This window comes from Schistocerca americana, chromosome 2 (assembly GCF_021461395.2).
Source record: "Schistocerca americana isolate TAMUIC-IGC-003095 chromosome 2, iqSchAmer2.1, whole genome shotgun sequence".
Lineage (NCBI taxonomy): Eukaryota > Metazoa > Arthropoda > Insecta > Orthoptera > Acrididae > Schistocerca > Schistocerca americana.
Genome location: NC_060120.1, coordinates 827,244,259 through 827,258,288, shown reverse-complemented (window position 1 = coordinate 827,258,288; position 14,030 = coordinate 827,244,259). Strand labels below are relative to the sequence as shown.

At 40.3% G+C, this 14,030-nt stretch overlaps 1 protein-coding gene across 1 annotated transcript in view; it reads left to right on the top strand.

The window, feature by feature from the left end:
• Positions 1–14,030, top strand: part of LOC124594463 (protein Wnt-11b-2-like) — a gene marked incomplete at its 5' end in the record, with an annotated part of 200,194 nt that overhangs the window by 93,237 nt on the left and 92,927 nt on the right. The window contains one exon of the mRNA XM_047132839.1: positions 571–887. Within this exon, the coding sequence (XP_046988795.1) occupies positions 571–887 (317 nt within the window). The remainder of the gene's footprint in view (positions 1–570; positions 888–14,030) is intronic.

Genomic DNA, 14,030 nt, shown 5'->3' with positions numbered 1-14,030 from the left:
GGGCATGGATGTGTGTGATGTCCTTAGGTTAGTTAGGTTTATGTAGTTCTAAGTTCTAGGGGACTGATGACCTCAAATGTCAAGTCCCATAGTGCTCAGATCCATTTGAACCATCACTGAGTGTTCTTCCTCGCCCACCCTACACCCCGGATCTCACACATTCCGACTTTTACGTGTTTAGGCCAATGAAGAAAGCACTCCTCGGGAAGCAGTACGTGGATGATGGGGAGATTACTGATCCAGCAAGACGTTGGCTCCGATGTCGACCAGTAGAGTGGTACCATGTGGACATACTTGCCCTTCCAGTAAGGTGGTGTAAGGAGACTGAACGGAGATTATGTTGGAAAACAGGGTTTTGTAGCAGAAAGAATGAGGAATAACATGGTGTATTGGCATCCTGAATTAAACCAACCTGCTTCCAGAAAGAAATGTGTTGCGTTACTTACTGAACGCCCCTCTTACTTCCCTCAGCGTCACCTGATATAATTCAAGTATACTCCATTAGACATTAGATAGCCGCAGTGTTGCTGCTGGTTTCTGTAACGTGGTGGTGCGCGCTGGCTGCCGCAGGCGGTGGAGGCGAGCGTGCAGACGCAGTGCAAGTGCCACGGCGTGTCGGGCTCGTGCAACATCAAGACGTGCTGGCGCGCGCTGCCGCCGCTGGCGGACGTTGGGGAGCGCCTGAAGCGGCGCTTCGCCGTCGCCGCCGAGGTGGTGAGCCGGCGCGTGGGCGCGGGCCGCCGCCTCCTGCCCGCCCCCGCGCCCCAGGCCGCCCCCGCCGCCGCCGCGCGCGCCCCCTTCTCGCACCACGACCTCATCTACGTCACCAAGTCGCCCGACTACTGCCAGCGGGACCCCAGGGTCGGCAGCGTCGGCACCAAGCACAGGTGACCCCGGCACAATTAATATAGCCTTTTTATGGTCAAAAATCACGCAATGAGTTTTTGTCTGAATTCTCCTAGCGAAACGAGGAGTCGGAAATGGACAAACGGATTATAAAATTGATCTGCGGGATGTCTAGTTTTGCATGAGACATATCCATTCCCAAATGAAGTGTCAGAAATGGACAAAAGGGGTATCAATTTGACCATTGTGAGGTCTAATTTTGCAAAAAAAAAATTAAATTATTTCAAATTAATGAGGGTAACTAAGTAAAATTTAGTATAGTTATTTAACGTAAAATCGCGAACAGCTACTGAAGTGTCAAAATGTCCTTCTCTTCAACATTAGCTACTTTGGCTATGGCAAATTGCTTTGCTGTCATATTTAACTGTCAACAAGTACGAGGATTGGAACTTAAATAGCGGCAACTATTTATTCACAACCGATACAAAAGAGTTACACGTTTGCACCTGCTACTGTCCTTCAAAGTAGTCACTAGCGCTGTGTAGAACCCGTTGCCAGTGATGTGGAAGGCGTAGTACACCGTTAGCAAAGCCTGTTCTGTTGATGGTGCGAATGGAGCGGCCTGTTGCCTGTCGAATCTCTGGACCCATTCTGAAGCGAATGCCACGAAGTGGTTCCTTCATCTTCGAAATCAAATCAAAGTCACAAGGACTTAAGTCCGAGGAGTATCGTGAATGGTAGAGAACTTCCCAGTCCCATCGACCGAACAGAGCAGCCACAGCTTGCGCTGTATGTGCCCGCGCATTGCGTGCAAAATGATGGGTGGGTTGCGCGGAAATTGTCGCACCATCTTTCGCAAAGCTGGTCGCAGGTGATACTCCAAAAATGAACGGTAATACTGTACATTGACGGCCTGCCGTGGAGGAACGTAATGCGTTAAGATGACACATTCACAGTCGTAGATGAGAATCGCCAAAACTTTCAACATACTGGGGCTCTGACGCACTTTCCACTTTCGCGGCAACCCATAATGACGCCATTCGTTGGATTGGTGTTTCAGTTTTGGCTCGTACCGTGTGGCCCATGTCTCATCCAGTGTTACGATACAGCGTAAGAAAGCCTCTCCTTCGCACTCATAGTGCTCCAAGTGCGTCTGAGCAGCGTTGTAACGCATGCATTTCTGCATTTCCGTCAAGTCACGCGGAACCCATCGTGATGCAATTTTTCTCATGCCCAGGCATTCCTTCAGGATGCGAAGCATGATCGCACGCGTTAATTCGGCTTCGTGGGCGAGCTCACGAATCATATGGCGTCGATCGCTGTCCACAGACGACGGCAACAACATGCACTTCTTCTTCAAAGACGCTAGGACGACCTGCCCGATGCATGTCTGTCACAGTTTTTCGACCTTCGTTGAAGGCTTTTACCCAAACGTGCCACTGTTCTGTGCGGCAATACCGATTTCCCGCACGCCTCTTGAAGACCTTGATGACACTGACGTGCTGTACGACCTCTGGCACATTCAATCATGATCCAACTCCGTTGTTCCTGTTTCGAAAACATAGTGACACCGTTACATTAGACCGCTCGCTCACAAGTGACTGTGTTTCCTTCTATTGTGCGCCGCTGGTGACGTGGGACGGAAGAGTCCATTTGCTCGGAGGGAAGGTAGGTATGTCAGCAATGTGTGCTATCAGCGACAACAGTAGATTCCAATGCATAGTGTCTCCATAGCAGTGTTGCCACTATTTAAGTTCCAACCTACGTATTTGAGTGGAGCGAAAACAAAGACTCTCCACAACACACACAACGGATTTTTGTTTGAATTTTCATAATCAAACGAAGACTCGGACACATGGGGTATCAAATTGACCAGAATCAGTCTAGTTCCGAAAAAAATATTTTATAGCTTGAAATCAATTAGGGTAATTAAGAGAAATTTAATTAGTGATTTATCTGAAAACTGAAATACTTAATAAACTGCTGATTTCTGAATAAAACTTGAAAATTAGAAGAAAGGAAAAAAACGATCTAATGTTTTGTTGAAAAATTTGGAAAAACGATGTCAGATATTTTGTGGAACGATTTGGCTAAAAGTAAGAAACAAAATAGATTAGAGAAACATTTGATACACCTTTGAATGATGCAAATGATGTGAAGAATGAAACTCTTTTGTTTTGTGTAGCTATAGTAACTCTATCAGTAAAATATTTAGCAGCTTGACGGTCCATACCAGTAGCCCCCTCACAGCAGCAAACTGCACAGTCTGCATAACGCCCCAAATAAGTATCCTCTAGTACATTAAAATTCTAAGTTAAACATTGAACTTTAAATTCTCAATCGGTAGCTCATTTGCTATACTTGATTTGAAGGGTCATTCGAAGGTACCTCAAATGTGTCGCATCGTACAGAAATCGCATTGCGCATTGCCGTACCAAAGTTGGCAACGCAAATCGATACCACAGACATTAGCGAGGGTTCATTGCAATCCGCAATTGCTCCTGAAGACCACGCCATCCCCCCCTCTCCCCCTCAGCATTGCAGCACCCTCACACTGAGGTCAATATAGTATCGCACTGGCAAGAGCTCTTCTGCCTCAGTTCGTGACCTCATCCGATGGACACAACATCGTAGTGCAGTAAGAACGTGATAGTTAAAAGTTTCTGATTGACTTGTTCATTTAAATGTGGAACATTCTACAGCACGAGAACAGTCTGTTATTTACTGCCTCGGGTGACACTTGCTAGTCCGTGACAGTTATAAGTTATCCAGTACTTCTCCGGCAAAGAAATGTGTCAAAGTTAAGTACATCTTTTATCCATTTATGTAACAAAATGAACTAATGTTTCATGTGTTCTCGTTTAATGTGCCACCCCGTCGAACAACCAAAGAACCACAGCTGTGGCCGGACGAAAGAAGTCTCCCCTGGTCACAACAAAATGTTTCTCTGATTTGTTTTAGTTCTTACTTTTATACAAATTATTTGACCTTTCTTTCTTTTTCCCAAAAAAGTTTAAAAGAACCTTATGATCACTGGAATAAGCTGTTTCTTGAATTAAACACGTCGCCTTCAAGTATATAAAAACCAAGTCAAAGTACTTAACGTACACTGATGAGCCAAAATATTATGAACACCTCCTTGTAACGCGTTGGTTCACTTTTGTAATGCAATACACTAGCCATTCTTTGTGGCATGGATTTATTAAGTCCTTGGTATGTTTCCGACTTTAGATGGCATCAGACAAATGTCTATGCAAAGGTCACACGTTTCTCTTAAACAAGTTTAGTAGCTAGTAAACTATTCTGGTTGATCCCAGTTTTATTCATGTAACTTTAATAATGTACGGGGATTTCAATAAGAACACCATTGAACTAAAACACTTTAGATAATCGGTTTGTGATTGTTCTTTTTGAAACTTTAATTATCCTTTTATGAAACTACCTGGACTACTTCAAACATTATACCCACTGAATAATTATGAAATTTACTACTACGCGAAGATTATTAGTTATAGTGAAAAAAGACAACTGCTTTTCAGTTCAATAAAACAGAATATTCGGAAATATCGTAGCACTTGGGATAGGATCACGTCCAGATAAATGATTAAGGAAAAAAATATGATTACTCAACACGAAGTTTACAGAACAAAAAAATATTATTCAATATTAAAATCCTTAACTGGTCCTTGCAGTTATAAGGTGTGGCAGTGTCCGTCTTCTGTGGTTATTCAAAGAAGGCAGCAAAAGTATTCATGGATCTTGCTGTATAACAAGCTCAGAAAATTCTCTTTTTGGCGTCGTATTTTCGTATTTCAGAGGTAACCAATTTATGCTATGAGAATGAGCCCAATTTCTTCCACATCCGAGGCTATGTAAAATAATCTTGCTGCTATTCTTACCTCATTTCACTCACAAGATGCGAACACTTTGCGTGCTACCTGCTGATCGACTCTTGCCAGAAAGGACCCTTGCAGTTGGACCACCAGATCCATCTTTTCTGTTCCCGCCAAGTCAGTTTCATTGCGATGGGACTTCCCTCAAAGTTTTACGTCGTTAAAATTCTAATTGCCATACGCGAGAATCAGAATTACAGGTAAAGTTTTAAGTGTTCTATTCTTTCACAGAATATTGCTTTTAAAATTACATCCATAGATTAATTACAGTTATATAAATGATAATAAATGAAGGTATAAAACATTCATTCAGATGTTACATCAAAGAGCATTGTTATACAGATGTACCTTTCAATAAAGCAGATCAAGAAGTTATATGAGATAAGAGTAGGGAATATGGATTTTCGTGTTACACGCTTTACTGTAATAAGATATTGCATTGCCTGTGTTATTCGAAATCTGATGCAAAGTTCGTTTGCACATGAATGCTTGTCCAAAGGAACAGGCACTCCGGCGACTATAGCTGCTCTGAAATACATTAAATGTATTTGCAATTGCGAGTATGGACAACCATCAGCTGTAGAATGGAATGACGACAGTGAAAATTTGTCCCGGACTGGAACTCTTGCCCGGATTTGCCGCTTATCGAGAGCGAACCCCTTACTATTTGGCTTCTACAACCTGTACTCGGACACCCATTATGTTTATTCCCATACTTGCGAGGCATTGTATTTCAAAGACTCAAACTTCCATATGTCGTCAACCATGCGTCTACAAACTGTAATCGTACATCCATTATGTATATTCCCGTACAGGCGATACATTGTACTTGAAATTCGCTTTCCCGGTGTCGGCGGATAAATACGATATTGCAGTGCCGATTAGATTAGATTAGACTAGTATTAGTTCCATAGGTCATGAATACGACACTTCGTAATGATGTGGAACGTGTCAGGTTAACAAAAGGCGTCCATACGAGATATTACATTACACAAAATATTACATGACACTTAATATTTTAATTCTTTTTTTTTTTGTGGGCGTTGGGGAAATTACCCACTTACTATATCCAAAAATTCATCTAATGAGTAGAAGGAGTTGCCATTAAGAAATTCTTTTAATTTCCTTTTAAATGCTTTATGGCTCTCTGTCAGACTTTTAATGCTATTAGGTAAGTGACTTTTGTGGCAGCATAATTTACCCCCTCCAGAGCCAAAGTTAGATTTAATCTTGAGTTGTGAAGATCATCATTTCGCCTAGTGTTGTAGCCATATATACTGCTATTACTTTTGAATTCGTTCGGATTGTTAATAACAAATTTCATAAGTGAATATATATATATTGTGAGGCTACAGTGAAGATCTCTAGCTCTTTAAATAAGTTTCTGCAGGATGATCTTGGATGAGCTCCAGCAATTATTCTGATTACACGCTTTTGTGCAATGAATACTCTTTTACGGAATGATGAGTTACCCCAGAATATGATGCCATACGAAAGCAGAGAATGAAAATAGGCGTGGTAAGCTAATTTACTGAGATGTATATCGCCAAAATTTGCAATGACCCTAATAGCATAAGTAGCTGAACTCAAACGTTTCAGCAGATCTTCAGTGTGTTTTTCCAGTTCAACGCCTCATCAATGCAAACACCTAGAAATTTTGAATATTCTACCTTAGTTACCGATTTCTGATCGAAGTCTATATTTATTAATGGTGTCATTCCATTTACTGTGTGGAACTGTATGTACTGTGTTTTGTCAAAGTTTGTCATTTGCAGAGAACCACTTAATGATTTTCTGAAAAACATCGTTTACAATTTCACCAGTTAATTATTGTCTGTTGGGTATGATAGCTATACTTGTATCATCGGCAAAAAGTACCAGCTTTGCATCTTCGTGAATATAAAATGGCAAGTCATTAATACATATTAAGAACAGCAGAGGACCCAAGACCGAACCTTGCGGCACCCCATTCTTGATTGTTCCCCAGATTGAGAAATCACCAGTTTTTTGCATATTATGTGAACTGCTTATTTCAACTTTCTGCGCTCTTCCAGTTAGGTATGATTTAAACCATTTGCGCTCTGTCCCATTCATACTACAGTATTTGAGCTTATCTAGAAATATTCCATGATTAACACAATCAAAAGCCTTTGAGAGATCACAGAAAATCCCAACGGGTGACTTCCGGTTATTCAGAGCATTTAATATATCATTAGTGAAAGTATATACAGCATTTTCCGTTGAAAAACCTTTCTGGAAATCAAACTGACATTTTGTTAAAACTTTATTTTTACAAAGGTGTGAAGCTATTCTAGAATACATTACTTTTCAAGAATTTTAGGTTATTCCGAACACGATTCAAAGTTCGTTTGGACATGTTAGAACTGTGGTAGGGAATGCGAATGGTCGATTTCGGTTTACTGCGAAAATTTTAGGAAAGAGTTCTTCAACTGTCAAGGAGACAGCATATAGGACGGTGGTGCGACGCATTCTTGAGTACTGTTCGAGTGTTTGGGATCCGTTCCAGATAGGATTGAAGGAAGACAGCGAAGTAATTCAGAGGCGAGCTGCTAGATTTATTACCGGTAGGTCAGAACAACACGTAAGTGTTACGGAGATCCTGCAGGAACTCAAAAGGGAATCCCTGCAGGGAAGGCGCTGTTGAGAAAATTTAGGGAATTGGCATTTGCAGCTGACTGCCAAACGATTGTACTGCCGACAACATACATTGCGCTTAAGAACCCGAAGATAAGATTCGAGAAATTAAGGTTCATACGGAGGCATATAGACAGTGGTTTTTCCCTCGCTCTGTTTTCGAGTGGAACAGGAACGGAAACGTCTGGTAGTGGTACAGGATATCCTCCGCCACGCACCATACGGTGGCTTGCGGAGTATCTATGAAGAAGTGGGTATAGAAATCCAGGAACGCATGAGTCACTACAGACCGCACGACGCAGAGGATAGAAGGGCAAACCTACCTTTATAGCATTCGTAGATTTACAAATGCTTATTACAATGCCGTCTGGACTCCACTCGTTAAAATTCTGAAAATAGCAGGGATAGAAAAGAGAGGGCGAAAAATTATCTACAACTTGTACAATTAGACCGTAATTGTAAGAGTCATAGGATATGAAAGAGAAGCAGTAGTGAAAAGGGTTGTAGTCCATCCCCCATATTTAATGTGTACATTGAGAAAACAGTAAAGGAGTAAAACAAATTTGGAAAGTTAAACTTCAGTTGTAAGTAATAAAAACTCTGAAATTTGGAAAAGTAGTTGATCGGAATGGATAGCGTGTTGATAAAAGGTTATGAGATGAACTTTAAGAAAATTAAAACGGCGGTAATGGAATTTAGTCGAATTAAATTAGGCGATGCTGGGGAATTAGATTAGGAGAGGGAAACTAAAAGTAGTAGATGAGTTTTGTTGCTTGGGCAGCAAAATAACTGTTGCTGGTCGAAGCAGAAGGATTATCAAATGCAGACTGGGAATAGCAAGGAAAGCGTTTCTGAAAACAAGAAGTTATTTGTCTATAGTGTGAACTCGTACAGACGAGAAACGAGAACAACAAACAGACGAGAAGGGAAAAGAAGCTTTTGGTATGTAGCTTACCTGAAGAATGCTAAGTATTAGATGGAAAGGTCGAGTAACTGATGAAGAGGCACTGAACAGAACTGGGAAAAAAGATACGAGAGATATTCGGAAAGTAAGTTCCTATCGGTCAAGAAATGGAAACCACTGTGAAAATCTAAGAAAGCTTTCTACATATGTGTTAGCCAGTGTCTCTAGTATGCCTGTCTGTTGCATCATTTCGCTCTTTCACTTCTGAGCGCATGGTGAGCACATAAAGATGCGTAGAAAATAGTGTCTCCCGCCAAGTATGAGGTCTTGGTGAGAGATTTCGCCTGATGTTATGCAATCCACATTACAGAACTGTTATACGGTTCCTACTTCGTGACAATTCTCGGTTGCAAACTGCTGGGGCAATGAAAATGCTCGTGCAGCGTTTTCGATGGGAAGTGTTTGGTCACCCGCACAACAGCCTGTAATTGGCTCCCTCTGTGTTTCATCTCAGTTCACATTAATTACTGGCTATGAAGACAACATTTTCGTACAGACAACGAGCTATAGATGAGCGTAGAGAATTGGCGCGTCGCACAGGCGGTTGCCTTCTATGACGAGGGTATTAGAAAGCTGGTACAACGCTACGACAAATGTCTAAGTCGGAGTGGTGATTATGTAGAGCAGTGGCTGGAAGCTGTAGCTAACTGTTGCAGATATAATATTTCTGATTGTCACAGTGGTTTCCATTTCGCAATCAATTGAAACTTACTTTTCGAATAGCCCTAGATTTATTGTAACATGACTAAAAGATGGGATCGTTTGACAAGAGACATTCTGGAACATCAAGGATTTCAGGTTGGTAATGGTGGGACGTGTGTGTGTGTGTGTGTGTGTGTGTGTGTGTGTGTGTGTGAATGAGATAGTGAGAGAGGGGGAGGTGGGGGGAGGGGCGGACTGTAGAGTTGTAAAGAGAAAAGTACTGCGTTCAGACGAACGTTGCTGAAATATGTGAACAAGCGTCACTCACTCATACTGAAATTATGGTCAAGAGTCTCCATAACGGCCTTGTTATCTCTTTATATAAAAGGCAGTGTCTGGACTGACTGACTCATCACCGCCCAGCCCAAACCATTAAGGACAGAAATTTAAAATTTGCAGAGAGTGCTGATCTTATACTGTAGTCTTCGTTTAAGAAAGGATTTCTCTCTACTCCAACGCTATGTGGGTGAAATAGGGGATGAAATGCTTTGTGAAAATATGTCGCTATTAAGGCAGTTTTCCAGCTAGAACTACGAAAATTGATATTTGGTTTCTTGGCTAGAAAATAAAAAAAATAAGATTTCGGCATTTTCGGAAATTCAGTCCTTGTGGGAGTGAAGTAGTGGATGAAAGATTTTTTTAATACATCTTTATTAAAGAACTACTACAGTATTTTTGAAGCTACATCTATGAAAATTGGTGTCTGACTTTTCGATTACAAGTATAAAAAGTACGTCACACAGTGTTTTTGGAAATTCAACAGCTAAGAGAGTGAAATAGGGGATGAAATGTTTTATGAAAATATTTCATTGTGGAAACATTTTTAAAGATAAATCTATTGAAAACTGAATCTGAATTTTCGGTTAGAAATTAAAAAAATAGGTGTTTCACTGGTTTTGGAAATTCAGCCACTAAGGACGTGAAAAGGGGAACGAAATTCTTTATGGAAATATTTAATTATGCAAGAATTTCGGAAGCTAACTCTATGAAAAGTTGTATTTGGTTTCTCTGTTAGAAATAAAAAAATAAACATTTCGTTGTTTTTTTTGAAATTCAAGCCCTAATGGGGAAAATAGAGGGGGAAATGTTTTCTGAAAAACATCTTTCTAAAAACGTTTATTTAAGGTAAATCATTAAGTGGTATTTGACTTCTCGATTAGAAACCAAAAAAAATTAATGTTTCGCTGTTTTCGGAACGACACCTAAGGGGTGAAATACGGCCATCATCACCAACCCAAAAAGCTAAGGATTGACACTTGAAATTTGGAGAGAGAGTTGATCTCTTATTGCAGGCGTCCTTTAAGATGGGATTTTTCGAAATTCCACTCCTATAGGGATGAAATAGGGGATGAAAGGCTTTTTGAAACCGTGTCAGTGTTTTGAAGCTAGAACAACGGAAATTGGTATTTGGTTTCTCAGTCAGAAATTTAAAAATGCGTCTTTCAGCTTTTTTAGATATTCAACCACTTAGGGGGTATGATAGTCGGTGAAAGATTGTTTTTTTTTTTACAATAAATCTTTATTAAAGAATTATTAAAGCATTTTTGAAGCTACATATATGAAAATTGGTATTTGTCTTCTCAGTTAGAAATTGAAAAATGCATCTTCAGAGTTTTTCTAAATTCAACCCCTAAGAACTGTAATAGGGGATGAAAAGTTGTGTGAAATTATTTCAGTTTGAAAGCGTTTCCAAAACTGAATCTATGAAAATTTGTATTTAGCTTTTCTGTCAGTAATAAAAAATCCGTATTTCATTATTTTTGGAAATTCAATCCCCAAGGTGGTGAAATAGGTGATATTAAAAAAACTGAATCTATGAAAACAGATATTTTACTTCTTGGTTATATATAAAGGAAAGTGTGTTAGGGTGTGAAAGTTTCGTTGGAAATATCTCCACAAAAAGCAAAAAGACGCGATTGACGAAAACCTGGCATTTCAGTTACCAGAATTGCTTTAAGATCAGAAGTACACTCGGAAAAGATGATGCTTTTATGGCCTTACTAGCATAAGTTCAGAAGGTGTTGCAAAATACAAACAACATAAAAATTTGGTTAAAGAGAAAAATCTGTGTATACCATACAGTCTACGCGAGTGAAGCAGCGGGCGCTAAGCTAGTCATTACAGAAAACGATGTCATCTTCCACGCAGATATTCAGAAAGAACAACATGGCCATCACGATAAATACTTTCGTACCGTGAAGAAGTATAAGATTGTTTCGTTAAATTTAAATCAGTAACCAGATCGTTGAGACGTACATGAGATAAGAATTGTGGATTATTTCCTTCGTAGTGGCCTTGAAACGTTGGGTCGTCGTGTATATCTCCCCTGCTGTCTTCTGCCTATTCGTCACTACATTCGTTTTCACTCACTGCACCATTCTCACGAGCATTTGTGTCAGTAATTCTTCACTGTGACATACGAGCCTTATTCCGTACTGTACAGTTTTCCTTGTTTTCCGGATGATTGCATCTCTTTTTGTCATGCAAAAATAATAGTTCGCTGTTTGGTCAGTTGGTTCTCTCCAAATAACGGGAGCAGCAAAGGGCATGTGATGTGATGCTCTTAATCACCTTGTCAAGAGTGTAATACGAGATGGGAGGGGGTAGAGGAGTAATTCTTGTCCAGGTCGCCAACCTGACAATCTAAATAAGGTTCGTAGCACTTATATACGAGAGGATTAAATTCAGTTTTTGAGATTTTGTATTAACTCTTCACTCAGTTACGAGGCATTTCCTCTGACCAGTTAAAGCAAAACAGAAACCCAAAAACTCCACGAATTGAGAAAGACAAGCAGTCACAGCAGTTGTCAGCTTCCAATGCTGAGATGCAATTGGCAACAACCATAACGTGATCCTCCATGTAGAAACTTGACTCACCGACAACGGTACTACACAACCTTCATTTCCTGGAGTTAGTTTCTGAACTGAGAGTCATGTCTGGCAATTCTTTGTACATACTTACATTATTTTTCAACAGTGAAATCTGTAAATCAGTTTAAGCCACAGAAGAATAACCGATGTGTAGCGTTTTCAAGGATTCCGATACAAGATGATAGTTTGTCATAAAAAGAAAAAAAAACAGAGTTTGATAGCCAATAACTGATTTCATTTTCGAATCCAGCAGATACTACTTTGCAAAGACCGCCGTTCACATTCTTCGTAATAAAAATGTTGCAGACATCTAGAAGAGAACACTGCATAGAGGATGAAGCCACCTGCCGAGTTCGCCCTCTTCGCCCAGGAGATCCAGAAAGGAGTAGATACAAATCCCTGGTTGATGCTGTGTTTCTTGACTTGCGGAAGGCGTTCGAAAAAGTTCCGCACAGCCGCCTAATGAACATAATACGAGCGTACGGGATATCGGCGCAGTTGTGTGACTGGATTGAAGTTTTTCTAGAAACGGAATACATTACGTCACTCTCAATGAACAGAAATCTTCAGACGTTAAAGCAAATTCTGGCGTACCCCTTAGGAATGTTATTGGACATTACATTTACAACATACAGTGTGTCAACTAATATGGCGAAACCTCTGGGGAATGGGTAGATGACTTAAAAATAAGCAAAATAGTTCACATATAAATGTGGTCTTTTTTAATTTCTTAGTTACAGGCACTATCCTGTTTAACATGTTTGCTTCGTTCCCTTCTTTTTCTTTTCAAATATCCAGCTTGGTTGTACAGGTACTTTTTCTTTTCAAATGTTGTCTTCTGATGGCTAAATGAAATGCTCGAAACGTCTACCATTAGCTCTAACACAGGCTTCTAAACCCTGCATCAAGGAGTGTCTTACTCACTCCCTTACAGCAGGTACCTGCTGTATTTGCTGTAATCCTTCTTGAACACGCTAGCAAAAAAATTACAACATTCGCAATATGTCTTGGATACATTAAGTCCATTAAATGCCCCCAAAAATTAAAATCTAATGCGTTGAAATCAGGAGATCGAGCAGGTCAAGATGATGGTACCCCCCCCTCCCCCCCGACCTATCCATTCAATGAGAACTGCTCATGTAAGTTGTTCTTGCTTGCAGAGCAAATTGATGTTGCAGATGTTGACATTCTTTGCCAGCGTGCTCAAGGAGGATTTCAGCAGATACAACAGACAACTTGTATACGGGAGCGAGTCAGATAATCCATGATTCGTCATTTGGAAGGTTGTCTTAGAGGTAATGATGGACGTTTTAAACATTTCATTTATGCTATCAAAAGACAACAACTGAAAAGGAAAATTGCCTGACGAAGCAAGCTGGTAATTTGACAACAAAAGGACAGAAACGAAGCAAACACGAAACAACTAAAAAGTGTTTATAACTAAGAAAGTAAAAAATGACCATGTGTATATATGAACCTTTTTGACTTCTTTTTAAGTCCTCTATCCATTCCCCAGAGGTTTCGTTCGTATTAGTTAACAAAAAAAAGGCTCTGAGCACTATGGGACTTAACTTCTGAGGTCATCAGTCCCCTAGACTTAGAACTACTTGAACCTAAATAACCTAAGGACATCACACACATCCATGCCCGAGGCAGGATTCGAACCTGCGACCGTAGTGGTCGCTCGGTTCCAGACTGTAGTGCCTAGAACCGCTCGGCCAACCCGGCCGGCATTAATTAACACATAGTATGTCAACGACCTACTGGATAAACCCGGCAGTTCCAAGATGTTTTTCGCTGATGATGCTTTTGTATAATGATGCTTTTGTATACAGGGGAGTCGCAATGCTAGACAATTATTGCGAAATGAAGGAAGACTTGTAAAGGGTCGACGCTTGGTGCACGCATCAGCAATTGACTTTCGGAGCAAGCTCTAATTTCTAGGACTTATTAATGAAAGAAGGAGTCCAAGTAATTCAATTTAAATCTCACCAGCAGTCTCGTGATGACAATTTTTTGATGATTTCCTTCATAATTACAGTTCCAATCGATACAGTTTGTAATGGCGGCGTATTTATTAATGGCTCATTTACACAATC